Raw genomic sequence first — 26,907 nt, 5'->3', positions numbered from 1 at the left:
GGATTTATACTTCGAGTTAAGCATGTGCTTATAGGCTTTGCGGAACTGCGGCCTAAGTAAGGGCATGCTTTGGTTTTAAGGTAAAAAATTCTGTTTAATGAGCCAGTTTCAGTTGGAGAAGAAAGAAGATGCATATATTTTAAGGACAGAAGAGACCACGATGATTATCTAGTCTGACCACCTGCATAAAGCTAGTTGGGGAATCATTTGGACAAAACAGTTTTTGTTGGAAAATACCAATTCATCAAACCTGAAATTTTCCTTTGAAGGGGCAATTTTGATTAAACTTTTATCAGGAAGGTTTCTTAGGCTCCAGGATGGAAGTTCTAGAGACATCAATGGTTTTGGCCCTCTTCTGGGATGCAGAAGTTATGGAGAACCCTGTTCTGCCTATTTCTGAGGGAACTTGAACCTAGCTCTTCTATATTGCAGGTGAGCACTCTAACAATTGAGCTACGGGTATTCTGGTGTGAGACTCCTTTAATTGTTTGTTGGAGTTGTTCCACTTTGTATTAATTAAATATTTGTCAGGCCAAAGGAGATTGACTCTATGGTCCAATAGCTAGCTCCCTCAGCTGAGATGTTGAATACCCAGGTTCCAGTCCCTGGGCCATTGAATATGTTATGTAATTATTTATACAAAATCAAACAACTCCACGAGAGAGAGAGAACCCATCCCAGAATTAGCCAATGTCTGGGTGGTTAGGACACTTGCTTGGGATAGACTCCCATGTTTCCTTTATCCCAGGGGAGTGTCCTAAGCACTCAGGCTATTGTGGGGTGGATCGCCTCCGTTTTTGTTTTTTGTTTTGTTTTGTGAACAACACCAAAAGGTCTTAGTTTCATACCAACCTGGAATGGAGACTCTTCATGCAGCTATGTCAGATCCTAGGCCCACTGCAGTCAATGGCAAAGTTCCTATCTATTTCAGGGGAGAAGGATCAAGCCCCTGTTGTAGAAGACACTTGCCTAGTGGGATGATGCATGCTTTCTCAAAATCAGCTGTTCAATGTAAAATACATGCTGACCTCAGTGGCATAGCGAATCTGAAATCCATGTTCCAAATTCTTATTTCATAAGGGTCAGAAAACTAGTGGAGTGGAGTAGCCAGGTTTGATACTTTTCTGTTTTGTTTTCAAACAAAGAGGGTGAGGGCTAATATTTATGCCACTTGTATGACTAAGGCCTTGGCTACACTTACCAGCTAGTTCGACGGCTGGAAATCGAAGTTCTGGGTTCGACTTATCGCGTCTAGTCTGGACGCGATAAGTCGAACCCGGAAGTGCTTGCCGTCGACTGCGGTACTCCAGCTCGGCGAGAGGAGTACCGCGGAGTCGACGGGGGAGCCTGCCTGCCGCGTGTGGACCAAGGTAAGTTCGAACTAAGGTACTTCGACTTCAGCTACGTTATTCACGTAGCTGAAGTTGCGTACCTTAGTTCGAATTAGGGGGGGTAGTGTAGACCAAGCCTAACTACACATAGGGTGACCAGATGTCCCAATTTTATAGGGACAGTCCCGATTTTTGGGTCTTTTTCATATATAGGTTCCTATTACTCCCCACCCCCTGTCCCAATTTTTCACACTTGCTGTCTGGGCACCCTAACTACCCATGGTGATGTGTAACTGCTGTAGAACTGTGCATGTTGCTTGAAGAAAGAACAAACACTTGATTAGCCCTAGAGGGAGGGGGGAATTTCGGCGGACTTTTGAGACTCAGCACTACCCCAAAGGGGGATCAATATGTATATACATACACCTATTCCTCTTTACACAGATGCCCAAAGACATATGCAAGTAATACATAGTAGTATAACCCCAGCACTTAATTTGCACTGTTACTTTCATAACAGACACAGCAAAAGCCCTGAGGGACCAGGGCTCGAATTAAGCACTGGGTACAAGGTTAGATACTGCTAGGGGCGTGCCCCACACTGCACAGGCGGAGGCCGGACAGACCGCGCTCCGCCTCGTGCTCATGCAGCAGCAGCCGCGCAAGGCCGCGGGGGTGTCTCCGCGCAAGGGGCGGGGCCTGCCGCCGGGGGTGGGCGGGGCCTGGCCGGTTGCTAGGGACGCGGCGGCCTGCGGCGCGGATGGCGGCGCTGGAGGCGGACGACGCCGGGGCCGCCCTGGATCACCTCATCACCCAGTTCAACAGCTACGACGATTACTTGGACTCGCAGATCACCACGCAGGACCTGTTCTACCTGGAGGTGGGCGGGGAGCGCCGCAGCCGCGGGGCGGCCCGAGACGGCACAGCTGGTCCCTCCGTGCGCCCCGGGCAGCCCCCCCATGCAGCATTTCTCCTAGTGCAGCCCCTCAGGAAACCCCCCATGCAGCCCTTCCCCCAGTGCAGCTAGCCCCCCATGCAGCCCTTCTACCAATGCAGGCTCCCAGGAAACCCCCTAAAGCCCTTCCCCCGTGCAGCGCCCTCATGTTACCCCCCCACAGTCCTTCTTCTAGTACAACCCCCCCCCCCCAGCCCTCACCCATCACCCCTTCCCCCGCTGCAATTATTTTTCATCAAATGTTCCCCTGCAGTGTTGGCATCACTAGGTTAGGGTTTCCAAGGACCCCCGCATGTGAAATTGACTATAAACAAAAGTGAAACTGACTCCACGGAGTCTTTTTTCCCCCTCCCACTGAGATGGGAAGTATAAACAAGAAGATATAATAATGAGGTATAAACTGGATGGCTACAATTCTTTCACTCCCTAATCTGTGGTGTTCATAGTAACAGGGACAGAAATTTGCAGCACGTGAAGGACCTTCAACATGTTTCTTTACATTTTAGAAATTGTTGCTTGTTTATAGATGTTGAGTTTTATTTGAAGTTTACTTTCAGTTATTTCTAATATATTTATTCCAGGCAGCTGCCTATGCTCTCTTGGCCTGTGGGGATTCTATTGTTGGCCATGTTGCTCTAGCTGTGTTGTCCCTAGGATATTAGAGAGACAAGGTGGGTGAAGTAATATCTTTTACTGGACCAACTTCTGTTGGTGAGGGAGACAAGCTTTTGAGCTTATACAGAGCTCTTCTGGCCCAGACCTGAAGAAGAGCTCTGTTTAAACTCGAAAGCTTGTCTCTCTTGCCAACAAAAGTTTGTCCAATAAAAGATATTACCTCACCCACCTTGTTTCTCTATGGGAATTCTGCAAATTCATAATTTTAATAATGGGCTTCAAATTGGTGGGCTGTGGGGAATTACTGGTTATTAGGATAATTTAATAGTGAAGCAATTTTTCCTCTTAGTTTCATGCTTATCATTAATTTTAATTAAGCCTACTAAGGAACAAATATGGGCCTGATTCTGTGCTGTGGAAGTTAATGGCAAAACTCCCATTGACTTCAGTGGTGAGAAATCAGGGACTGTGTTCCAACATCATTCCTGCATCCCTCTGAAATTGCTGGAGGTGTTGGATGTCTTCCTGAGAACTGTAATAAAACATGGGGAATAATTAGTATTAACGAAATGTATTTCACAAACCCTCACCACTATGTGTGTCATCTCCCCAATGTATTTTTTTCCCTTTTATTCTCTGCCATGTTTATTCTTAAGTTATCTTTCTTGACCCCCTTTTCCATTTTCTTTCTTTCTTTCTTTCTTTCTTTCTTTCTTTCTTTCTCCTTTTGGTCTATGATTTTTTCACCCGACTACATTTCTCCTTGTGGAAAAATTAACCTTCTTTTTACATGTCACAGTAGCATCCCTACCTTTTGCATTATGTTCTCTTGCATTTCCCTTGTTTATTTTCCTGTGTTCTATTTATTCTCCTGTTTTCACTGCATGCCCCACTCTCTCCATTTGTTCATTCTTCCCTCCCTTCTCCCACACTTACTCTCCGAAACTATTGAGTGCTTAGTACCCTGGTGCTGAGGTCAGTGACTAAGACACTAGTCTAGAAGGTGTTGATTCAATTCTGTGTGTCCCCCCCCCCCCGCATAGCTTATCTTGGGCAAGTCACTTAGCTTTTCTGTGCTCCATTACTCGTCTGCTAAATGGCAGTGGTAGCACTTCCCTACCTCACAGAGGTGTTATGAGGATAAATACATCAAAAGATTGAGGCGCTGAGATAATATGGTAATGTGGGCCCTATAAGTACCATAGATAGCCAGGGACAAGATCAGAACATATGGGTTTGGGAGAGTTACATAAGGTGGAGGGAAGTAACTTCATGGTAAAATCAAGAACAGAGAGGACGTGGCCTAGGAGTCAAAATGGAAGAGCAGATGGGAGAATGAACAGCAAATGATAGCTGAAGAGTAGTGAAATGTGCTAGAAATAGGATGGAAGGATAAGAATTAGGTAAATTCAGCTGGAACAGGGAGTTAAGAGCTCCACTAGGAAGCTAATTTTCAAAAATAGATGTATTGCAAATTAATAAATCTACCCAGTAGCTCCTCCCCAGGAGAAATATCAACCCCTTGACTGAGATACAAAGTAGAAAGGACATGAGGGACCATTGACTGGACTGTTTTTGCCTTTATTGTTGATTAATGGCATATTTGCTTTGAGCATTCATCATAAGGATCATTCATGTTTATCTTCTGTTTCAGGTAAACACTAAATCTAACTGCATCTCCACTATCATTAAAAGTTATGTCCTCCCATAGAGAAGGAGCCATAATGCTTTTTGAGTATCTGTTTGGTGGAAAAAACAAATCCTCTTTCCAAGTCAGCAGTAGTGCTATCATGTTTCAGTGACTTCCTTGAAGTCACAATCTGTGATGTTAGCAGTAGCAGTTCTTCTGTGAAATCCTTAGTTGCTTTCTGAGTATTTTCAGTATTTGATACATGTCATAGTCATTCATGCCCAGCTTTCTTGTTTGTTATAAAAAGTATGCAAGTTTATTAATGTTGGCATGGGAAATGTCAATACTGCTAGAGCAGTAAAAAACAGAGGAGGAGCTAAAGCTTCTTTAAATCCCAAATATGCAGCTCTTTATTTTGTAGTTTTAGTAAACTTTCCAAAGTCATTACGAGGAACTTACCTATCCTACTTCTGATTGTGTTTCTTCTTCTTCTAGCAGTTATTTTCTGAACCCATCACCAATAAAGGAAGCCAGGCTGTTCTTTCAGATAAATGTTATCAAGCATTAAATGCTAAAATTTGTGTAGCCCCAATGTTACGTACATTACAATAGAGATGGAAAATTGCAGTCTTTTGTTGGTTGCAACTCTAAATGCTAGAATGACACTTTGGTGAAATGATTTCAGCAGCTTGTGCACGCGTACCATGCTATCTCACCATCATTTTAGGGTGCCCATCAGACCAAGAGAATCTTAGGCAAAGTCAACACCAGGCATGCGTTGCCAGTATAGTAGTATACCAATATACTGTGCTGGCAAAGCACACCTAGCATGGACGTAACCGACAACTGACTGTGTTGGCAAAAGCCCCTAGTGTGGACGCAGCTTATACCATAAAGACCGTGCTTTTTGGAGGGATAGCTTACTCTCGTCTCTCCCTCTCCGAGCAATATAAGCTATACCAGCAAAAGCGTAGCTTTGCGAATATAAGCTGCATCTACACTAGGGGTTTTTGCAAGGACAATTATGTTGGTTACAAAGTCACATCTCCTCAACCGCTTGCTGGCATAGCTATATCAGCAAAAGTTTGCAGTGTAGACATGGCTTAAGGCAAAAACATTGAAATAGCAGTTTTTCTTCTTACTTTGTTTAAAGGTAAATTCCCTCGATCTAAATGTGTTTTTTTTTTTACCGGGATAAATATTTTGGTTAGGGCTGTAATGTTTTACTGAAATACTTTTACCAGTGTGGAGGTACTTTATATTGGTGCCTTATACAGGTATAATTTATTTCCCTTACTATATAGGTATAAGCAATACTGGTATAAAATACCTTACCATTGTAATTGCATCCCTATTAGAGGTGGGGTGTTATTGTACCAACTAACTATGTACCGTTATAGTTAAAGCAATATAACTTGTGTGTAAACAAGCCCTAAGGACAGTATTGAAGCTTGTCAAGTCCAGTTTTGTGAAGTAGAGATGGGGTGAAAAGACGAATGTTAATGGCCTTTCCACCCTCTTTATCTGTGAATCTGAGTGTGAGACAGAATTAGCCAAAACAATGTTTTATTCACTGGCTAACTTCAGGGTGCTGAACTAGTCCAGAAATCCTTTGCAATGAACATCGGGTTGTTTGTTATTGTTTCTGTATGGGCTCTCCATTTAATGTGATTATCATCCAACTACAGAAGAATTGTATGGCCCCAAATACAGGTATCGGTCCGCAGTTGCAAACTGAGATGACGCTTTGGGGCTGACTTGTGCAGCAACGTTTTCTGATGTGTAAAACAGCAGCAAACTGATTTCTTAGGGGAATAAGACAAAATCATGCAAAGTAGATCTTCTCATGTCCAGTGCACGTGTAGAATGATTTAGGCTAGAATTGTCAAAGGGGCCTATCACAGATTCATCTCGGTTTGCAACTGTAGGCAAACATCTCTGTTTGTTGCCATACAATGCTTCTGTAGTTGGATGATAAACCCTGGCTCCTTTAAGGGGAATCAGAGCCCGGCCTACCCATTGCAGGCTCCTTTATGGAGGACAAGCCAGTTTTGGACACTGTGTAAGCAATTAGCTGCCAACCAGCCATCTAGGCCAGTGGTCTCCAAAGTTGGGGTGCTTTGGCAAAAATGGTAGAGCCGGCAGGGGGTGCGTGCTCAACATTTTTTTTACTGATGGGGTGCGCGATCAAAAAAGTTTGGAGATCACTGATCTAGGCAGTTGACAGTTACTACAAAGTTTCCAGAGCTTAGTTGCAGGGAGGTGCTCCTAGCAAGGCCAGCTCTAGGTTTTTTGCCGCCTCAAGCTCCGAGAGCGGAACTGTCCAAGCGAAACCCCCCCCACAAAACCTCCGAGAGTGCAACTGCCTGGAATGCCGCCCCTGGAATTGTGCCGCCCCAAGCACGTGCTTTGCTGGTGCCTAGAGCTGGTCTTGGCTCCTAGAGAGACAAGCTCTCAGAAACTCTAGGAGTAGGAGGACGACGAGGATTGCAGTCTTTTTGACTCACCAAGCTGATAAGTGAAAGGAGTAAGTAAGGGAAAGGGGTCTGCTGGGGATAAACTGATTGAGGGCTCTAGCTGGCCTGAAGTGTAGCCCAGCTCCAGAAGGAGAACTGTGGCTTCCTCATCAGAAGAGTGTGAATTTTTTTCCCCATGGTAACCCAACTTGGGGAGGAGGGCTAGGGACTCCTGAACTTGGGAGAGGATGCTTGTTGACATTAGCCTGATGGCCACAAGAAGGGTTGGAGTTGATGGGTCAATGAGGAAGGATTGGGGGTGGTGGTTGTACTCTGTTAAAGGTGTTAATAACTGAAACCCCACAAAGGAGGTAGCTTGTTCTCAGTTCCATTGCAAGAGGGAAAGTAAGACGGCAGCAGGCCTGCAAGGCCATGCCACAAGGGGAGTCACCCTCTCACAGGGCTAAAGTGATTTAGCCCTCCAATCTCGATCGCGTCAAGACTTCCTTTCAGTAGAGAGTACTGATCCTCATTTAGCTTCTGAAATCAAAGTAAAACCTGTCAGCCTTTCCTGATCTCTGAAAAGTTGGCAATGGTGAATGGGATGGAGGACAGACATGGTATTTCCCTTCGCAGTTTGTCTGTCAGGGTTTATTAGGTACCCATACAAAAGGATATGCCCCATCCCTCAAACTGGTGCCGAACTCATCAACTCTTTGTAAGTGGTTGGGCTGCTTTCCTGTGTAGTGGGTGTTTTAAATGTCTAATTTAGAGCAAAATAAAACCATGAGCTAGCTGTTTAAAACAAGAGACAAACCTGTAAATGGCCTGGCAGCTTGCAGGCAATGGTGGAGCCACGTTCTGTGGCTGAGGAAAGAAGATGAGAGGCCTTCCCAAAACTTAACACTTAAGCCGCTGGTTTGCTGATCCCATAGCTTACCATGCTGACCTATATTGCTCCATTGTTTCCTTGTACTCCCTGTTTGGTCTGTCTGTCTCCCTCCATCAGTTGTCTGTTATCGTACACTTAGATTGCAAGCTGTATGGGGCAAGGGCCATCTTGTTCTGTGTCTGTCCAATGCCTAGCACAATGGGTCCAGGTCCATGACTGGGGTTCCCCAGTGCTATAATACAAATAATTAATAAAATGAGACAGCTGAGGAAAGTCTGCAAGCTTTAGGCTACTCCTGATGCTATTTTTTCTCCACTGTGTTATGGCTTTTCATTAGCATAGCAGGGATGGTGATAATATCAAATACCTGCATTGTGGTCTCCCAATAGCATTGAGGCCCAACTACAGAACCTGCAGCCTACAGCTTGCAGGCATGCCGCAGTGCTTGTTGGAGTCCCACTGACTTCAATGGCGCTGTGTGGGTGCAGCAGTTTACCTGCACACTCAAAGATTGATTTATTTTATGGTCAGAAGAAACCATTATGGTGGTTTTGTCTGATCTCCTGCCCAGCACGTGCTATAGAATTTCACCCCGGTAATTCCTACATCAAGCCCATAACGTTGGGTTGGGCAAGAGCATATCTTAAAAGTTGAACGTGGCAGGAAGTGGCCATAAATAAGAGACAACCTGTCTTCTAGGATTTAAAAGTCTAAAAGACACAAACAGGCAAAGGATTAGGAACAGGCACATAGCTTACAAGCAAATTAATATAGTGAAGAATTGGTAAAATAAATGAGGTGGTGTCATGATGCTGGTATGATGATATGAAATGATAATAGGGTATGATATCATGGAAAAGGCCAGGTCAACCAGTAGAAACTCAGCATGGATTACACAAAGCTCATGTAGCAGCAATTATTGAATGGCAGTTCTTGACTCTTTCTAGTCTAATATTTCAGAGCATAGAGATGCCAAATGTACAGAGCTTCAGAAAGCAGAAACTCAATCTCTGAGTGGTAAATTGTCAAAGGACTTGCTGGCTCTGTATTAAAACATTATTTACTGGCTTCACATAGAGGGTTTTTGCTTGTGCTTTATGAAAACTTAGTGTCTGATGTATTTGAGATCTTTAAACTTAATTATGTCTTCAAAATTTAAAAAAAAGAATAGGAGTACATGTGACACCTTAAGCTTTCGTGGGCTACAGCTCACTTCTTCAGATGCTTATGCTGAAATAAATTTGTTAGTCTCTAAGGTGCCACAAGTACTCCTGTTCTTTTTGCGGATACAGACTAACACGGCTGTTACTTTGAAACCTTTCAAAATGTTAATACATCATCCAGGTACCAATATAGGTACTCATCCAGTGCTTTGTGTGTCATCCCTTCTCTTTAACATAAAAAGCGGCAGAAGAGGAGAAAAACTAATACAGAACTCAATTAGTTCCACGAGTGGGAATCAGGACCTGTTATTCCCTCAAGGGGATGGATTAGCACAGACACTGAAGGGTCAGAGATCTACCAACACACCCAACCCAAGAATCCACAGGAAATCCCATCCCTGTGAATCACTGGAACACCCATATGGAGTGCCTATTCCTGTGCTCTGTATCCTGAGCTCTCCTACCCCTGGCAGAAAGGTCAACTGACTGGTTGTGCTGCCACTAGCCTCCCGGTCCACAGCTAGACTCTTCTGCCACCCTCCGAAGGGAGTACGAAGCAGTGGCTCAGAAGCTAGTGTGGGGAGCAGCACTAACTTCCATGGGGGATTCCACCCCATATTTTACTTCCCTCCTCTGTTACTCCCTAGTTCTGTTCGATTTCCTCCCCTCTGCACCACAGAACAGAGGGAAGTATCTTCTTACCTATTGTGACTCAAGTATATGAACTGTCTGTTGGTAGATTGTTCTGGTCTCTTGCCACTAGGTGGAAGCATTAGTTCACTTTTGTATTTTGTTTCAAAGCTCATACTAAAGGAATGGAGGACACACAGACTAGGGTGACCAGACAGCAAATGTGAAAAATCGGGACGGGGTGGGGGGGACCTATAGGAACCTATATAAGAAAAAGACCCCAAAATCGGGACTGTTCCTATAAAATTGGGACATCTGGTCACCCTAACTGAAGCAGATGTAGGATGATGACTGTTGAGTTTTACAAAAGTATGTGCTCATTGGGTCTAACCTACAGCCTTAAATGAAGTTTTGTCCATGTAAGGACTGTACATTCAGACTATATATGCTTTCCCTTTCCTCACAGCTTTTCCCCTTCTAGACCTTATGGATAGATGAGGTTCTGGGGTTGCAAACTCTGCAGAAAAGGGAGCAGCAAAATGCACCAAATTAGGGGACACACTTTCACTGACAGAAAAGCAGCTGTGGTTAATTTTGACCCTTAGCCCTCAATTCTATGAGTACCCCTTCATATTGGTACCACAGTCCTGGGAAGCTAGAAAGGGAGATGAAGGAGCCAGAGAGCAGCCACTGGGTATTGCATAATCCCCTTTCTGAATGTAAATCACCCCCAAGTTGCATGTGATCAGATCTGCAGCTCAGTTCTTCTTTATACAGCTACAAACAACCCCAGCTGAAGTTTTGGGCATCCAGCTCTGTAGAGTTTTGTAGCTATGGTGGAATGTGGAGTTCAGGGTGCTGTGCAGAGACCCGGCACCGCCCCCTGAATTCTCCTTGCCCTGCAAGTGGCTGGGGAGCTACATAGATCCTGAGATTTCCATATGTTTAGGGGACTGAACTCCTTGCCATTTCCCAGAGATGGGAAATTTCCACTGTAGAGATGATATTTTAATAGCAGAAATAATTGCAATTAAAAAAACTGCGCAAGGTATGATGTATAAACAGAATTTTCTCCAAATAGAATGTCTTTCCCCAAAGCTTTCAATGAGGCATCAGCAGCTCTTTAACTGTAGAAATTGATTAAATGCAACTAGAAATCTTTATTTACCCATCAGAAGAGTTTATTTCCTGTTTTGCTTCATGGGGCTATCCTTTTCACGTAGTCATAATGAGGATGGTGTGGACATAAGGGAATGAAAAATCACTGATAGAACGGATGGATGCTAACCTGAAGTGATGTTTCCATACCTTGCTTGTAAACTTTTAATTTTAGAAGTAAAAAAAATCCTTTTTTCTAGAGATTTTGTTGTTGTTGGCATTTAATTTATTGTTTTCTGAGAAACAGCTGACTCTTCCTTGCTCCTTCAGAATGAGGAGATGGCTCGCCAGCTGGTGGAGCTGGGATTCCGGGGAAGCGGTGAGGTCCTGAAAAGGGAAGAGTTTGAAGCAAGAAAAGCAGCTGCAGAGGCTTCAAGGCTCTCTGAAAGAACCCAGCAAAAGTAAGTGGATGCATTTAATAGAACATCCAAAGTGTGGGATGGGGAAAAGAGCCCTCTTGATAATTTTTTATGATCTTTATAATGTGCAAGGTGGGGCAGGTCAGAGTTTATGATTTCTTAAACTTGTATGAAGATTAGGGCATGGAAGAGCTGGAGTCAAGTTGCTGTAAGGCCGCACAGAACTTAGAGCTCCTACTTGTTAAAACATAAATAAAAAATATAGACATATAAGGGGAATCCAGCTATAAAATTGGTGTAACAAATGATTAAGCAGTATCAATTTCCCTACTTGCATCCTGATTATATCCTGGACTAAAGCAGAGCTGACATTAAATTAACTTGGAACTCCGCGCTGATGTTAATTGTAACTTGTTTCTTGCAGAAAAATCACTTAGCCCGGATTTTAAGGCTGGGACTTCTCAGAGGTCTGTAACTGAGTTAGGATCCCAGATTTTCCTGCATTTCAGTGGAATTTGGGAACCTACCTTCCTTAAGCACTTTTGAAAATCCCCTTTCTCCTTTTATTTTAAAGCACCAGTACTTTCAGTAGGTGTTACTTCCAATAATAACAAGTCCTGCATTTGGGCAAGTGTAATGTCATAATTCTACCTTCTAGATTATAAATCTTAGGTAGTCCAGGATAGGTCTGTCCATCACCATGAAGTAAACTAACATAGTCAAAGTACAAGGACATATGAGGATAAAAGGCAAGACTAACAAATCTATATAGAGAGAGAGATGGCAAGAGCTTGCTCTTTTATTAGAACATTGATTTTTCAAGTGTTATGGATAAATTAATCTTTGGACATGCTATTCTTTCATCAGTGCACAAGGGGTTTACACAGAAAGGTGCTTTGGAGAAGACAGTTACCACACTAGTGTACACTAGGAAATAATAAAAGCTGCCATTAAAGCTCATAAGAACAACGCACATGCACTCTCCATGTGCTAATGGAAGATCAGACTTAAAAAACGTGGTTTAGCTCTGTTAGTTAGGGGGATATAAACTTATCCTCAGGATATAGTCCATTTTACCTGGTAATGCAGATGTTTTTCACCAGATATTTAGATCTTGGAATTAATAAACTAGGACTCATAATATGAAGAACTGCCAATTTTTATTGATCGCTTTCCCTTTAGGTGGATGCATAGTATAGTGCAAACTAAATATCTAAAAATCATGTTCCAACATTTCAAGGGTTAGTTTTATAAAATCTGAGATTGCGTCTGTGAGCAGAACCTCCCTATTACCTTTCTTTCAAAATCCTGGTCAGGAATATGGATGGGAGCTGAAATGAACTTTGTTTTTGAGTGTAATCTCTAGTATTGTCTATTTCATGTAAAAGATTGAGGAAGTTTGAAAAGATGCCTTTTAAGAGAAGTTACTTCAGCAACAATTATAATACTCGATGCATCAATCTTTAATTTATTCTTTCTATTACAACCCTGGCAACAGGTACATCCACACTTTAAGAATTGAATAGGGGAAACTTCTTTGGCTAGAGTGTCCCTGTGCCAGGAACAATACCTATGGGACAGGAACATGATCACTGAGAGAGAAGATATGGTCTCAGGGAGCTGATCTGGGGGAACAACCCATATTGCTGATTGTTTTTTAGGGCCCAAGATTGAGGTTCTGTGAGTAGGATAGGTTGCAACTTCTCTCCCTTCAGTAGTCATGGACAAGGACATCTCTGCCAGTCTCTCCCTGAGATCCAGCAGATGCGATTACTGGGAAATGTAGTTCCCTGAGCAGCTGTGACATGAGCTCTAGCCGGGGCGAAGCATGCTGGGGTTTAAGGGGACTACATAAATAGCATCCTTCCAGCAGACAAGGGAGGGGCTGGTGGTACTAAGGCATCTCTGCAGGAAGTTATGGACAAGGAACCCACTCTTTTTTTTAATTTTTTTTCTTATGAGATAGTATTTTTACTTTGTAAAGACTTTGAGATGGACCTCTTGGCAGAAGAGCCGATCTAGTCTCAAAAGACTGGAAAACAAAATCTCTTAACAGGAGAAGTTTAGGCATGAATGTGGCTTTATTTTATATATATATTTTGCCCTGTCCCATCTGTTACTTAGAGTTGTGAAAGTGCATGCTGCTGTGTGGATACTTGGATACCTGATCATCTCATGTACTTGGCCTTTTTCCTTTCTGTTTTGCCTCACTTTCTGTCCATTTGGACAATCTGTAATTCTTCATCTTAACCCCTTACTGACTTGTATTTTACTTGCCTTAAGAAAACAAATGAAAGCAACGTCTCTCTCTGGAATTTAATCAAATCATGATGTAGTGTATAAGTTAACTGAAGTACCACTTATGCATGATTATACAATACTGCCCTGTACACATAGATATTCATTAGAGATATCAGAAGTAAGATAAATTTGCATTAATTACTGCCAAATTAAAAATTCCGGTATTACACTTGAATGGCTAATCTTACTGTAATAAAGAAATAACTGGACAACTTAAGTATACAGTATATAAAGAGAAAATGCTAGTGGATGACGAAAGTTTTGGCTTCTTCTTCTGGTATCAAATAGAATTCCCTAAGACATTTCCTACACTAATTACTTTCCTATAGGGTAAAGTAGTGCCTTTCTAAACCGTGTTACAAGACATAATGTGAGTAGCCAATTTTGTTATCAAAATGGTAGTTAAATAACTCAATAGTGTGATGTTTATTCTTGGTAACTTCACTACGTTACTGAAAGGAAAAAGTGGCATATGATAAATTTGTTGCTAGATCATTAGATCGTTTTTATAACTTCTGTGGGTTAAGAGCATCTGTGCTGCATACTTACATACTACTGCACTCTGCTCAACCTGGTGGTGTCATACAATAGTTTCCTGGAAGTTTGTAATTATCCCAGTCATAGGATAACTTTTTTCAAATGAACCAAGTTCATCGTGTTGCACATGGAGGATTTAATTCTGAGTCAATAGGGAGGTTTTAATGTTAGTGTAAAGACACATGCGCTATGCTGCACTACAAGCTTGGAGAACTCTCCAGCCTGTTAGGCACCAATGATCTTATTGTGCAACATGTGAAGTCAATAGCAACATTGCCATTGACTTCAGTAGATCCGGGATTGAACCCCAAATAAACGTCCTATCTTTATTCAAATACTTCCTGAAATCTTGCTTATCTCCCAAACCATTCAATAGTAATCACCATGGAATAATGTTCCACTTGGAGAGATTTATAAAAGTAAATTTGAAACAAGAAATCTGTGATCCTACTTTTCTCTCCACTTCTCTCTTCTCCCCTCCACCTCATTGCATAATGTCTATCTTCCATCACCCTGATCTACCATGGTCACTGCTGCCTTTATTGTTTGTTCAATCTAACTTCAGTTTGTAAGCCTCTCAGTGGGGACTTTTCTCAGGTCGGAGCTGGCTACGTTGCACTGCTCTGCTTGTATAGAACAAATGGAAATCTAATAGTTCTGATCCTCCTCAAGCTTCCTCTACAAGAATCCCTGGGTGGTATGGAACCAGAGCAGTTCCTCTACATCACTTTTCTCTGGTCCCCAGTACCTAAGGTGTGACTGGGGCATTTTTATCTTCTTATGATTCCCCACTGCTGCTTGGGACAGTGGACTGCTGGGTCTAAATTAGAGCATTTTAGATTAGGCTTTTTAGAAAACAGTACTTCCTGCTAATTTTTCTTCTACTGCTTGACAAATATTGAGTACAACTGCATAAAACTCTCTGGCTACACAGAGTTATTTCCAGTGTTGTTTTGTATATGGAATTGTTCTCCTGGAAACCCTTAGTTTCATCAATAAATAAGTCTATCAACTACCTTGAAAACTCTCCCTCACTGGGACAGTGAAGGAAAAGCAAAAACCGTACTATTTCTCCTACAAGCACCAACTTTGGTGAGGTATGACATCTGCATGGGCTTTAAGTTGGAGTGCACTATTTAAAAATATTTTTCTAATGAGTTCATCCAAAACCCCCACAACTTGATGTATCTAAACTGCATAAATAGCCCTAGCTCTTTCACTCAAGGAAACCTTCTTACCTTTGTACAAATAGCTAGCATGGAAATGGAAGCAATGAAATGAGCTGAGAGAAAGCATTTCATGCTGTATTATGTGAATTACTGCTGGGTTTCTCACTTTAACTGTCAGTGGGGGTTAGGCACCCAATTTCTTTAGAGCCCTTTGAAATCCTCAGCCTACATGTTTCCCACTGGTGGCCTGACAGCTAGCGTTTTGCTTAGCCGTGTGGAAGGTGCGATATAGAGAGTTTGCATTAGATTCTGGAGTGCAGTGTGGGGAGGTTTAGATACTGGCTAGCCATGCCTGCACAGGCTACCTGAAAGAATTCAAAGTGATTTGAATACTGGGAGAATCTGCTTGCATTGGCAACATTTCTTACTACAGAAATGTTACAGGCACGGCTATACACAAGACTTAATACAAGCAAAAATAGAAGCTTGAAATGGTGGTTGGATTGAAAACATCTTGGTTTTCTCAACTGTCCACTCATGGTAATATAGGGTGACCAGACAGTAAGTGTGAAAAATCGGGATAGGGGGTGGGGGCTAATAGGAGCCTATATAAGAAAAATACCCCAAAATCGGGACTGTCCCTATAAAATCGGGACATCTGGTCACCTATGCTAATATGGCCATGAAGATCCTATGATTCAAAAAGATTCTTGTTTGATATGAAGACAAATAATAGAGGTATTGAAAATATGAAGACTTACATCTGGCAACCCTTGTTATATAAAGTAGTAGGTCACTAGCCGGAATACTTATCTGACCTTCTGATAGCTCAGAGTGCTGCACCCGCTTGTTGCCTGGAGGGAAAGGGTGATTTTTTTCTCCCCCCCTCACTGACTGCTTGGAAGGAAGAATATAGATCCTGGTGGGTCTGATCCACTAGCTCAGCAGTTCCTCACAGCCAGGGCCGGCTCCAGGGTTTTTGCCGCCCCAAGTGGCGAAAAAAAAAAAAAAAAAAAAAACGCGCCGCTTTCTTCTTCGGCGGCAGGTCCTTCCCTCCTCTATCAGGTCTGCGAACGCCTATATCTTTATATATATTAGCTTAGTTTCATTTTTCTAGGGGCTGATCCAAACCAAACTGAAATCTGCGGAAAGGCTTCCATTGATTTTCAGTGGGAGTTGGGTCAGTCCCTTAGAGCATAGGCATCAATTTGACTGTTTATAGACAGACTTATTTAAGTTATTTGAAAAGTCAATGAATAGTCCCATGCAAACTTCTACTATGAAACTACTTATAGTGGCAGTAACATTATGATCCTCTGTACAGCATGAAAACCAGCCTTTCATATCGCTCAATGAGTTCCCCAGAAACGGGGAGCTATTTCCCAGAAACAGAGAGATTGCCATATTATTGAGGTTGTCTGAGTTTCTGTGGCAGTAGATCACGTTTGCTGCTCCTTGTAACTGCATGCACTTGCACAGTTGGACTGTAAAATCATGTGATGCTGGTAAATATTACAGCTTCTTGTAGTAACCTGGTGTAACCCACACACCTCTGGGTGTGGTGTTTTGTCCCATCTAGTGGCACCGAGACCACTTAGAGCGAGAGAGATAAATGAGTCTGCTCTACAGCCTTAGCTTTTAGCTCATGCAGTAGATCAGGGGTCGGCAACGTTCAGCACGCGGCTCGCCAGGGTAAGCCAGAGAAGCCACGGCCAGCACATCGCTCGCCCGCGTCGCTTCTCGCCGCCCCCATTGGCCCGGGACGGCGAACCGCGGCCAGTGGGGGCCGCGATCGGCCGAACCTGCCGCGTCAGCAGGTAAATAAACTGGCCCGGCCCGCCAGGGTAAGCACCCTGGCGAGCCGCGTGCCGAACGTTGCCGACCCCTGCAGTAGAGGCTCATGCACTAAGCTGCAGAGGTCCCAGGTTCAGTCCCGCCCGCCGATGACCAGGGTCTCTCAGTGTTACACTGGCACATAGACTGAACAGCCACAAAGTGAGTATCCATTCCTGTACCAGTGTGTAGCGACAGTTTAACACTAACTTTTGTCTGAAAGACCCATCAGAATACCCAGACGTCTGTCAGGAGTTCTTCCTATCGTGGCGCTTCTGAATCAACTTGTTGTAAAAACGTGTCTACTTCTTCCAAGCTGCACAAAATAATTTCTATGAAAAGCTAGGTTTGGTAGCACAGATTTCAGAAAGCATAGATTACAATTGGACTGCCAGGCTGTGTTTTGCATATACAAGTTTGATCTGTAGGCAACAATGATTTCAGGACTCGTTTTCTTTCATGACATTGTCAACGCAGAGCCAAAAGAGTTTTTAAAGGGGGATCCTCTTGCCCCATGATGATCCCCTCTTCCAAGACTAACGGTAAAGACATCTTGACTAAGTGGATAAGATATTGAATGCCAATATGTTATGAACTAGGTAATATTCCTGTGTTTGAACACCTCAGGACTCATTCAGCTAGAAGTGTAGCTGCTTCGTTGGCATGTATCTGCAATATACCCTTGCCTGAAATCTGTAGGGCTTGTACGTGGAGTTCAGGCTATATCTGCACAAATCATCTCTCAACATGGCATCAAGAGCAGCTGTTTAGTTTCAGGAAGACAGTGCTTCAATCCCTATTTAATGAGCAGGGCTTCTCAGCCCAACTCCTCACAGAGGTCACTGCAAGCTGCACTAGTCTCCTGCAGTGGGGATGTGCGGAGGCAGTGTCATGATGGAGTAATAGGAGTTGCTTATCAACTTTTGTTCCCCAAATGCATTGCATCCACACAGGCATGTGGACCCTCTGTTTCTGAGCCAGCTATTAATAAAAAAAAAAGCTGCGATCGGTGGCGGCAGTTCAGCGGCAGGTCCTTCGCTCCTAGAGGGAGTGAGGGACCTGCCGCCCCCGAATTGCCGTAGGTGCCGCCCCTCTCCCTTGGCCGCCCCAAGCATCTGCTTGTTAAGCTGGTGCCTGGAGCCAGCCCTGGCAGTGATTGAAACTGGATCTGTGGCTGTGTTGCTAGGCATGCAGTTCTTAAAGTGTGCCTCTGTGTGAAGCAATACCTCTTTAGAGAACAAGAGTTACAGTTGGTAAATAATCCTCTCTCTTTCTCTCCCACACACAAACACACCTTCTGTTAGTTGCTTGAAGCAACAAAGGGTCCTGTGGCACCTTTAAGACTAACAGAAGTAGTCTAGTGGTCTTCTGTTAGTCTTAAAGGTGCCACAGGACCCTCTGTTGCTTTTTACAGATTCAGACTAACACGGCTACCCCTCTGATACTTGTTAGTTGCTTGTGACTGTAACAACTAGCTTATCACAGATAGCATATTCCCTCTCTGTCTTTGATTAAATAAATCAGGTTATCAGCAATAATATGCACAAACTGTCTGGCGTAATGATTTGAAGTGCCAATATTGCTGAAACAGAGATTGAAATAAATCAGTAGGTGTAGTCAATGATTCAAGTTGAATTTCTGGCACGTGATGAGTTCATTAGTTACCGTTTCCTGCACTGCTGCCTGTTTGCTTTAAACTCCTACTGGACACACTCTTTAGTATTAAAGGTGCATTATATTGTATAAAGGAGTTACTAAATATTAATGTTATAAGCATGTTACAGATATGAGTGGTATGTGATGGTTATAATCACATCAGTAGGAGGTAAGATGATAAATGGCTATAAGTAACCTATCAATCTATTGGACTTTCACAATTCTATAACCATTTATTATTAATCTTTTGTTAAAGTACCCTTCATATGAGGTGTAACTCTTCCATCTATATTTGACCGTGCTTATGGAACAGATATTAAGTATTGAAATTGAATCCAGCAGATGCTTTGGCCTTCTCTTAAATTTAGCTGCTAATTATGACAGCAATTCAAACATAGGTACAGAGAGATTTCAGCCCTCTTTGTGCATTGTTTTTAATCGATCTTTTAATATCCAGTCATTAGCTTCAGTTTGCAATTGGTCCTGGAAAGTTTTGCTACTTACGGTTAATACTGGCCAACTTTACCTTTTGTGCATAAACTGGGTTATTGTAGTAATTGCTGAAAGTGCAGATTATTTTATAAAGTGATCTGAATATCGAAAGGTTATTCAGATCTTCAAAGCTCTAGCCACAGGATTTTGCTTTTTACAAACATTTGTTGGATTTCTATTACAGATGGAAAATAGAATATGCAATGTTGCAATACATGGATTTGGATGATCTCTAGAAATGCTCATGGACCAAAGGATAAGTCTTGAACATCACATGTTCTTAGCATCTAATCCAAATCCCAGTGAAGTCAATGGGAGTCTTTCCATTGACTTCAATGGGTTTTGGATCAGGCCCTTAGTTGAGCAGCGCTAAAAGCATTTGCAAACAAGTGGAAAAATAGTATTTGGCAGTTTTAGTTCAAATTAAAACACTTTGCATTTTTTCCTTTTTTGAGTTCCACAAAAAGAAACAGTTTTCCACATGCCATTCCGAAAGTATGTTCTTGATCAGAACAAAAAAACTTCATAACAAAAAAGGCAAACCACAAAGTCATCCGATTGAAAAAAACCGTTAGAGTTGGTAAGTAGACATAAATTAATATGTGCTATTTGGGGCAGAGACTGTCCCTTTGTTATGTGCATGTACAGTGCCTAGCACAATTGGGACCTGGTTTTTGATTGGCATCTAGGTGTAACCACAAAACAAAACGTAATAATAATTCTATATGAAACTCTAAATATGTAAGAGTTGGTCAGGTCTGGCACGTGGTGCTGCTTTCACTGCTTTGAAAACACCAAACACAGAAATCTCTGACAGCCCACAAAAGCATTCTTCACTTCCGGGATGTTGTATGAGAAACATAAAGTTGCATTCTCACTACATGGGGTACTGCCACAGGCTGCATATTTGACTCCCACTGACATCTGTGAGTTGTGAATGGAGGGAAGGATATGGCCCATAAAATAAATAAATAAATACAAGCTTATTGGCTAAAAATATGTATTTTAGGATTTGGTTGTCTGGTTTTGACTCTATACCTTCGAATGCTCTATGTTTCTCTCCTGATTGGGCAGGCTAAATGAGCAGCAGTTTGTAAGTGGTTATGCATGTTAAGGGCCAAATTCTGACTTATTGTGTATGCTGATATAAGCTGTGATCTCACGGTCACTGGCACGTGAGCCCGTTGCTGCACCTATGTGGTGCCCCATGGAAATCAAATGGGCACAGCAGTACCCTCATGCACTATCCATTTGCAGGGTCTAGGCGATACCAAGACATGCAAAGGATAACTGCAAATCTCCATTTCAGTTTTTGCTCAAGCTAGCAAGTCAGCAACATAGAGGGCTTTGGGGGAAAGCTTTTCACCTTCCGTTTCACATAGCCATAGCCAACTCTATGCTTTTACATGCTTTGTACACATGCAAAAGATGCCATCAGTTTTCTCTTACAAAAACAAATGGGTTTAAGTAAGTTTTATGGGATACAAATTTCTCCCTACACAGGGCAAAACTAGGTCCTTGACTCTTCTCTTCCTCCTTTATATATATATATGTAAATAAAAATATGGTGGTTTATATATATAGGTACAGATATAATGCAACCCACAAAAATGGAACTTAAAAGAAAAAAATGATGTTGCTTTTTCGAACATTGCCTTGGATTTTAGTGTTGTAAATCCTCCCACTGAAATAGAGCGGAAAGAATTAAACACCAGGACCCTGCATTTATTAGCAGACTAATTCTTTCCATATATTTCAGTGGATGGAAATACAGGAAATGCCAAATCCCAAAGCAGTTATACATGTATAATGTTAAACGGAACATCTATAAACCAAAACAAAATTATTTTTTGGGCAGAGGGAGCTTACGTGTATGCGGATGCTTTTAAGGTCTTTTTTTGTGACAAGACCTAAGGAAGAAAAATGGAACTAGAGCAAATTTATAATGGAGATCCAGTCTTTGACTATCCCTCTATCTTCTTTCTAGCACTAATTGGGGCTGTTGACTCTTAGCATGGGTGGTTAGCATAATTCCAGTACTGAATGCAGGTTGCACAGTGTTTACTGTGATTATAGGAGATCTTCAGTGGCACAAATGGCAGATTTCTAAACCCCACAGAAAACCAGGAGCAGTTAAGCACTGAACTGCCATTTGTACCTTTTTAATAGTCTCTTCCTGTGTGAATCAGTGGCTGACTGCTCCTGCGGAGGCAGGCAGAAAGGAAGTGGGTAGGAGTCAAGGAGTCTGCTCCCACTTATATGGTCTCTCATTTGCAATATATGTTCAACTACATTCTCCCTGTATTGGGCTCCTCTTCCCAAATCTCCCTGGCTATGTCTAATATGCCCCGGGGTGGCGACCTTATAATAGCTCAAGTGTACAGGGACTGCTTCTCCCTTTATGGACACAGGGATGTACATTGTCTCAAACAGAATAGAGGGATAGCAGGACCTTAGCCTCTGCTACTTCCATTCAGGCCCACAAATTGAGCTGGACACACAGAGGAGCAGACAATACCATTCTAAAGAATGGTACAGTGTGCACAGTACCACTGTACAGCAGGACACTCTGAGGGGGTGTGTGTGTGGATAAACCTCAGAATATTTAAAGGTTTGTTTTCTGAATTTTGACTTTTGCTCATCACGAGATAAATCATGTTCAGGAAAATAGAATAAACGACAACAGCATTTCCTAGGAATAATTACAGTGGCCTTTGTGACCGAGTGAAATTGCTTTTTCGGCAAGTTATTTAATTTTCCTACAGTCTCCACCTACTTTTCCCTCCCTGCAGGGAAAAAAACATCCCTGAGCATAAACCAAATGGCAGGATTTAGGTAGATTTCTAAAAATTCTTTTCTTCTTTCTTCTTCAGCATAGTTGCAGGAAAAAATCTATACAAGATATATATCTGTACCTAACAATATAGTTTGAGGACTAGATACATTTTCAGACTCTCAAAGAAACATGAGAGGATGTAGCTTTCAATTTATGCTGAGAGTACAACATTTTCATGTCTTGTAATGCTGCTTCTCTTTCTACATACATACTAGCTCTTTTTTGCTTGTGTTGTGACTTGAAATTTCGGTGATTCAGTCTTAAAAAGTGGGTGGGTTTTGGAATTTCCATTCTGCTTGTAAAGCAAGATTTTGCATAAGAGATGAGCATGTGGATCAGTTTGGTCAAGTCCTCCAGTATAATTACAAGAAAAATAATCTGCAGTGTCAGTGGTTCACTTTCTCCTCAGAAGGCATCGATGTTTTGGGCTGTCCTTTCAAAAATTGTGAATTTTCTGCATTTATTGTATTTTCAATAAAATATTTCCATAATTGAGCCCCAGACTTCAAAAGCTGAGCCCTCTATCAGGAAAATGAACCCATTAACTTCCATTGCTACACAAGCAGTCGTTCAGAGTAGGTTGTGCAGATCATCATAACATATTTCCTCTACTTTCTTACTTGCTTTGATGAGCAGTGAAATAGTTAATACTGAAATCTCAAGTATCCTGGTTTGAGTTGCCACCCATTGTATTGTTTAAGGCTTTCTTCAAACTCAAGCAAATCTCAGTCATCAGTTATACTCAGGTCATGTTTAAAGTTTTTTCCAAACCTGTAACAGCGAGACACACTCTAACTTGAAAAAAATGAAAGCTGAGACTCCAGAGAACAGTCCTCCTGGCTACTTGAGGGATGGGGTGGGAGCATGCCACACCCCTTGGAATTTTGGGCTATAACTGTAAGGATAGAGGAAAACTCTGGATCTTTCCAGTGAGGAGGCAAGAGGACAGCATGTTTGTTTCATGAACAGAAGATCAAAGCAAGCATGGCTGTAATACTCTGAAAGGATCTTGAGTGATCTTTTGCTCTCTCTGACATGACAATGTCTTATTAGTTAAGTTTAGGCTTTAGTATGTGTGTTAGGATTTTATTTTCTATATAACCCTTTGTTTCCAGTATTTTGCTTGCTGTCATTTGACTCTCTGTTCTTCGCCTGATACGTTTTGACCTGCTTTCTCTACAAATAAATCGAAGCACTGTGTGTTAAGTGGAGCTGCATTCTATGGTGTAACTGGTAAGCTGTGGTCTGTTCCTTTGGGGATAGAGGATCTGAGAATTCTGTGAGCATCCTGTGGCTCAGGGGTTGAACACTCCAGGGAGATGCTTGGAGGATTGAGGCGAGAGAGCATAGGCACCGACTTCTGCTTGACCCCCCCTCTGCCCCCGGCCCCACCCTGACTCCGCCCCCGCCCACATTCCAACCCCTTCCCCGAAGTCCCCGCCCCAGCTCCGTCCCCTCCCTGCCCCTATTCTGACTCCTTCCCCAAATCCCCGCCCCGGCCCCGCCTTCTCCCCTGAGTGTGCCACATTCTCACTCCTCCCCTCTCCCTCCCGGAGCTTGCTATGCCACCAAACAGCTGTTTGGCGGCAGCAAGCACTGGGAGGTAGGACGAGGAGTGGGGACGTGGCGCAATCAGGGGAGGAGGTAAGGTGGGGTGGGGGTCAGGAAGGGGAGCTTGGCTGCTGGTGGGTGCAGAGCACCCACTAATTTTTCCCCGCGGGTGCTCCAGCCCCGGAGCACCCCATGGAGTCGGCGCCTATGTGAGAGAGGTAGAGAGAGAGTGGGGCCTGCAGAGGCCTGGAAAGCAGAGTTTGTGTTGCCAGAGGTTGGTGGTGGTGGGGAACTGACCCACAGCAGACACAGGTAAGGCTTCATCCTGTTAAGGCAGCGGTTCTCAAACTTTTGTACTGGTGACCCCTTTCACATAGCAAGCCTCTGAGTGCGATCCCCCCCAATAAATTAAAAACACTTTTAAATATATTTAGCACCGTTATAAATGCTGGAGGCAAAGCGGGGTTTGAGGTGGTGGCTGACAGCTCACGACCCACCACGTAATAACCTCGCGACCCCCTGAGGGGTTCCGATCCCCAGTTTGAGAACCCCTGTGTTATGGGGAGGTGATAGCAAGGTGCCTCCCAACCCGTGGGTGTGTCTGCAAAGTACTACAAACGTACACCTAGAAAAGTGACACAGACATGCTGTCGGATGGTGTTTTCTGAAGATATAACTTAGGGAAAGCAGATAATATATTCATTGGATGCAGCAAAATTAAACAAAAAAGAGGAGGTGGCCAAAAAGCTTTAATTCTTCCAGGAGTCACGCTGTCAGGGCTGCAGTTGATGACTCTGTGGGTGGGACTGAGTTTTTGCCCTTCCTGAGGGAAAGCATGGACAGAACTAGCCCAGTGCACAGTGCACTCTCTGCCTCTTCCACATACTCCGTCCCCTAGAGGGAGGATTAATGAGAAACATTGCCAAGTTGATCTTGCAGGGTTTTCTGGGCCCTCTGTTCCCATCAGGTAGGTTTCTTTCATGGGATTGTAAATTCTGGCTCTTATTATGTAATTTTGAATACAATGTACTACAATATATGGAATTTTCACTCCCTTAGTGAAGCACATGTATGCATAGATATAAGAAGCATGATTTCTTTAGAAATATTATTTTCTTCCCATATACATTTTGAGTTCTATGGTTTTCATCTTATGTTTCCAGCAATCCGTAGCATGGATGACTAAAGATTCTTGGGAATGAGAATAACCGATCTGACACAAAGTTCTGAAATAAGAAAGTGGAAGAGCAAATAATGAAATGTAAATGTATCAGAATTTATGTTAAGCAGTTAGGGGCCATTCAGTGCATAACACACACGGCAGTTCTCCTAAATAGCACACTAAGGCCATGTCTACACTATAAAGTTAAGTCGACTTCATGTAAGTCAACATCGAGCCTCTGATTTAAGTCGATCTTGCATGTCCACACTGTGTCAGCAGAGTGCATCCTCACTAGCAGGGCTTGTGTCGATGCACGGAGCACTGCACTCTGGGTAGCTATCCCACAGTGCACGTAACTGAGTGGAATTTTGGGTTGGGCTTGCAATGCCTAAGGGACCAAAACATTGGCACGGGTGTGTGGCAGGGCAGGGATGAAACCCCTTGAATGCCCTGCTAAAATGCTGGCTAAGCCCTGCTTTCAGGCAGAAAGGCCAGGGGCAGAGGCTCAAAGCACCCAGCAGGGAGCCCAGCTGTAGGACCCAACGAGGGCTTGCTCACTGCAATAGACTGAGCTAAGCAGCGACAGCTGGGCTGAAGGCTGGGAGGGCTATAAAAGCCCTGAACAAAACTCAGTTGGGAGGCTAGCCTGGGAGGGGACAGGAGGCTACAGCTCTGTCTCCTCACCACAGGAAGAGAGCCTCAAGGGCCAAGAGACCCTGGAATGGGGTTAGAAAGGGGATAACTGTTGGGGGATAAAGGGGACTGCACGGTGGCACTGTAAAATAAAGCACAAGGGTGAAACACCAGAAGAAGGCGTGAGAACTCTTATTTTACCAGTCTGAGCACAGGGCAAGAGGGCAGAAACCTGTGCGGACCCTGTGATAGGGTGGTTATGGGAACATGGTGTTAGCCTCCCATGATACACTTACCTTCCTCCTTTTCTCTCCCTCCCTCCCTGAAATCAACGGCAAACAAACCAAGGCTATTTCGCACCTTTTTTCGTAAGCCTGGACGCCATAGTACCATAAGCATGGACCCCGCTTGGCTGTACACTGTTATTGTGAGCATTATAAACACCTCAAACCTTATCCTGCAGTATTTACACAGCCGATACAGGAGCCACCACATAGAACAGTGTGATGCCATGCAAACAGCCCTGCTGGAGGACATAGAGCAGAGCAATTTGCAATTTCTGGTGACAGTCACGCATCACCTTGACATGGTTGAGCGCCGTTTCTGAGCCCGGGAAACAAGTACTGACTGGTGGGACTGGATTGTTATGCAGCTGTGGAATGACCAGCAGTGGCTGCAGAATGCGTGAGGCCACTTTCCAGGAACAGTGTGAAGAGCTTTCCCCAGCCCTGAAGCGCAGCAATACTAAAATGAGAGCTGCTCTGACAGCAGAGAAGCGAGTGGTGATAGCTCTGTGGAAGGTTGCAATGCCAGACTGCTACCAGTCAGTGGGGCATCAATTTGGAGTGGGTAAATCTACCGGGGGATCTGTTGTGATCCAAGTTTGCAGGGCCATTAACAGACTTCTGCTAAGAAGGGTAGTGACTCTGGGCAATATGCAGGACATAGTGGATGGTTTTGCCACGATGGGGTTCCCTAGCTGCAGTGGGGCAATAGACAGAACGCATATCCCTATCTTGGCACCAAACCACCTTGCCAAAGAGTACGTGAACCGAAAGGGCTACTTCTCAATGGTGTTGCAAGTGCTGGTGGATTACAGGGGCCGTTTCACCGACATCAACGTGGGATGGTTGGAAAAGGTGATTGACGCGCGCATCTTTAGGAACACAGGTCTGTTCAGAAAGCTGCAAGCAGGGACTTTCTTTCTAGACTGTAAAATAACCATTGGTGATGTTAAATGCCAATCGTGATCCTGGGAGACTCCGCCTACCCCGTACTTCCATGACTTATGAAGCCGTACACAGGCAGCCTGGACAGCAATAAGGACTGGCTCAACCATAGACTGAGCAAGTGTAGAATGGTGGTGGAATGTGCATTTGGACATTTAAAAGGTCACTGGCGTTGTTTGCTTACTAGGTTGGACTTCAGTGAGACCAATATCCCCATTGTTATTGCTGCCTGCTGTGTGCTTCATAATATCTGTGAAACAAAGGGAGAAAAGTTTCTGCCGGGAGGGTGTGTGGGTGGGGGGTGAGGCAGATTGCCTGG

The 26,907-nt window shown here is 43.4% G+C and overlaps 1 protein-coding gene across 1 annotated transcript in view; it reads left to right on the top strand.

Moving 5' to 3' along the window:
- The first annotated feature begins 2,080 nt into the window (after window positions 1-2,080).
- The window catches only part of CFAP299 (cilia and flagella associated protein 299), a 401,426-nt gene continuing 376,599 nt past the window's right edge, over window positions 2,081-26,907 (top strand). The window contains exons 1-2 of the mRNA XM_054028791.1: window positions 2,081-2,211; window positions 11,101-11,231. Coding sequence (XP_053884766.1) covers window positions 2,092-2,211; window positions 11,101-11,231 — 251 coding nt within the window. The 5' untranslated portion in view covers window positions 2,081-2,091. The remainder of the gene's footprint in view (window positions 2,212-11,100; window positions 11,232-26,907) is intronic.

Source organism: Malaclemys terrapin, chromosome 5, assembly GCF_027887155.1.
Source record: "Malaclemys terrapin pileata isolate rMalTer1 chromosome 5, rMalTer1.hap1, whole genome shotgun sequence".
Taxonomy (NCBI): Eukaryota; Metazoa; Chordata; order Testudines; family Emydidae; genus Malaclemys; species Malaclemys terrapin.
The sequence above is the reverse complement of the archived record's forward strand: the minus strand, read 5'-3'. Positions and strand labels throughout refer to the sequence as shown.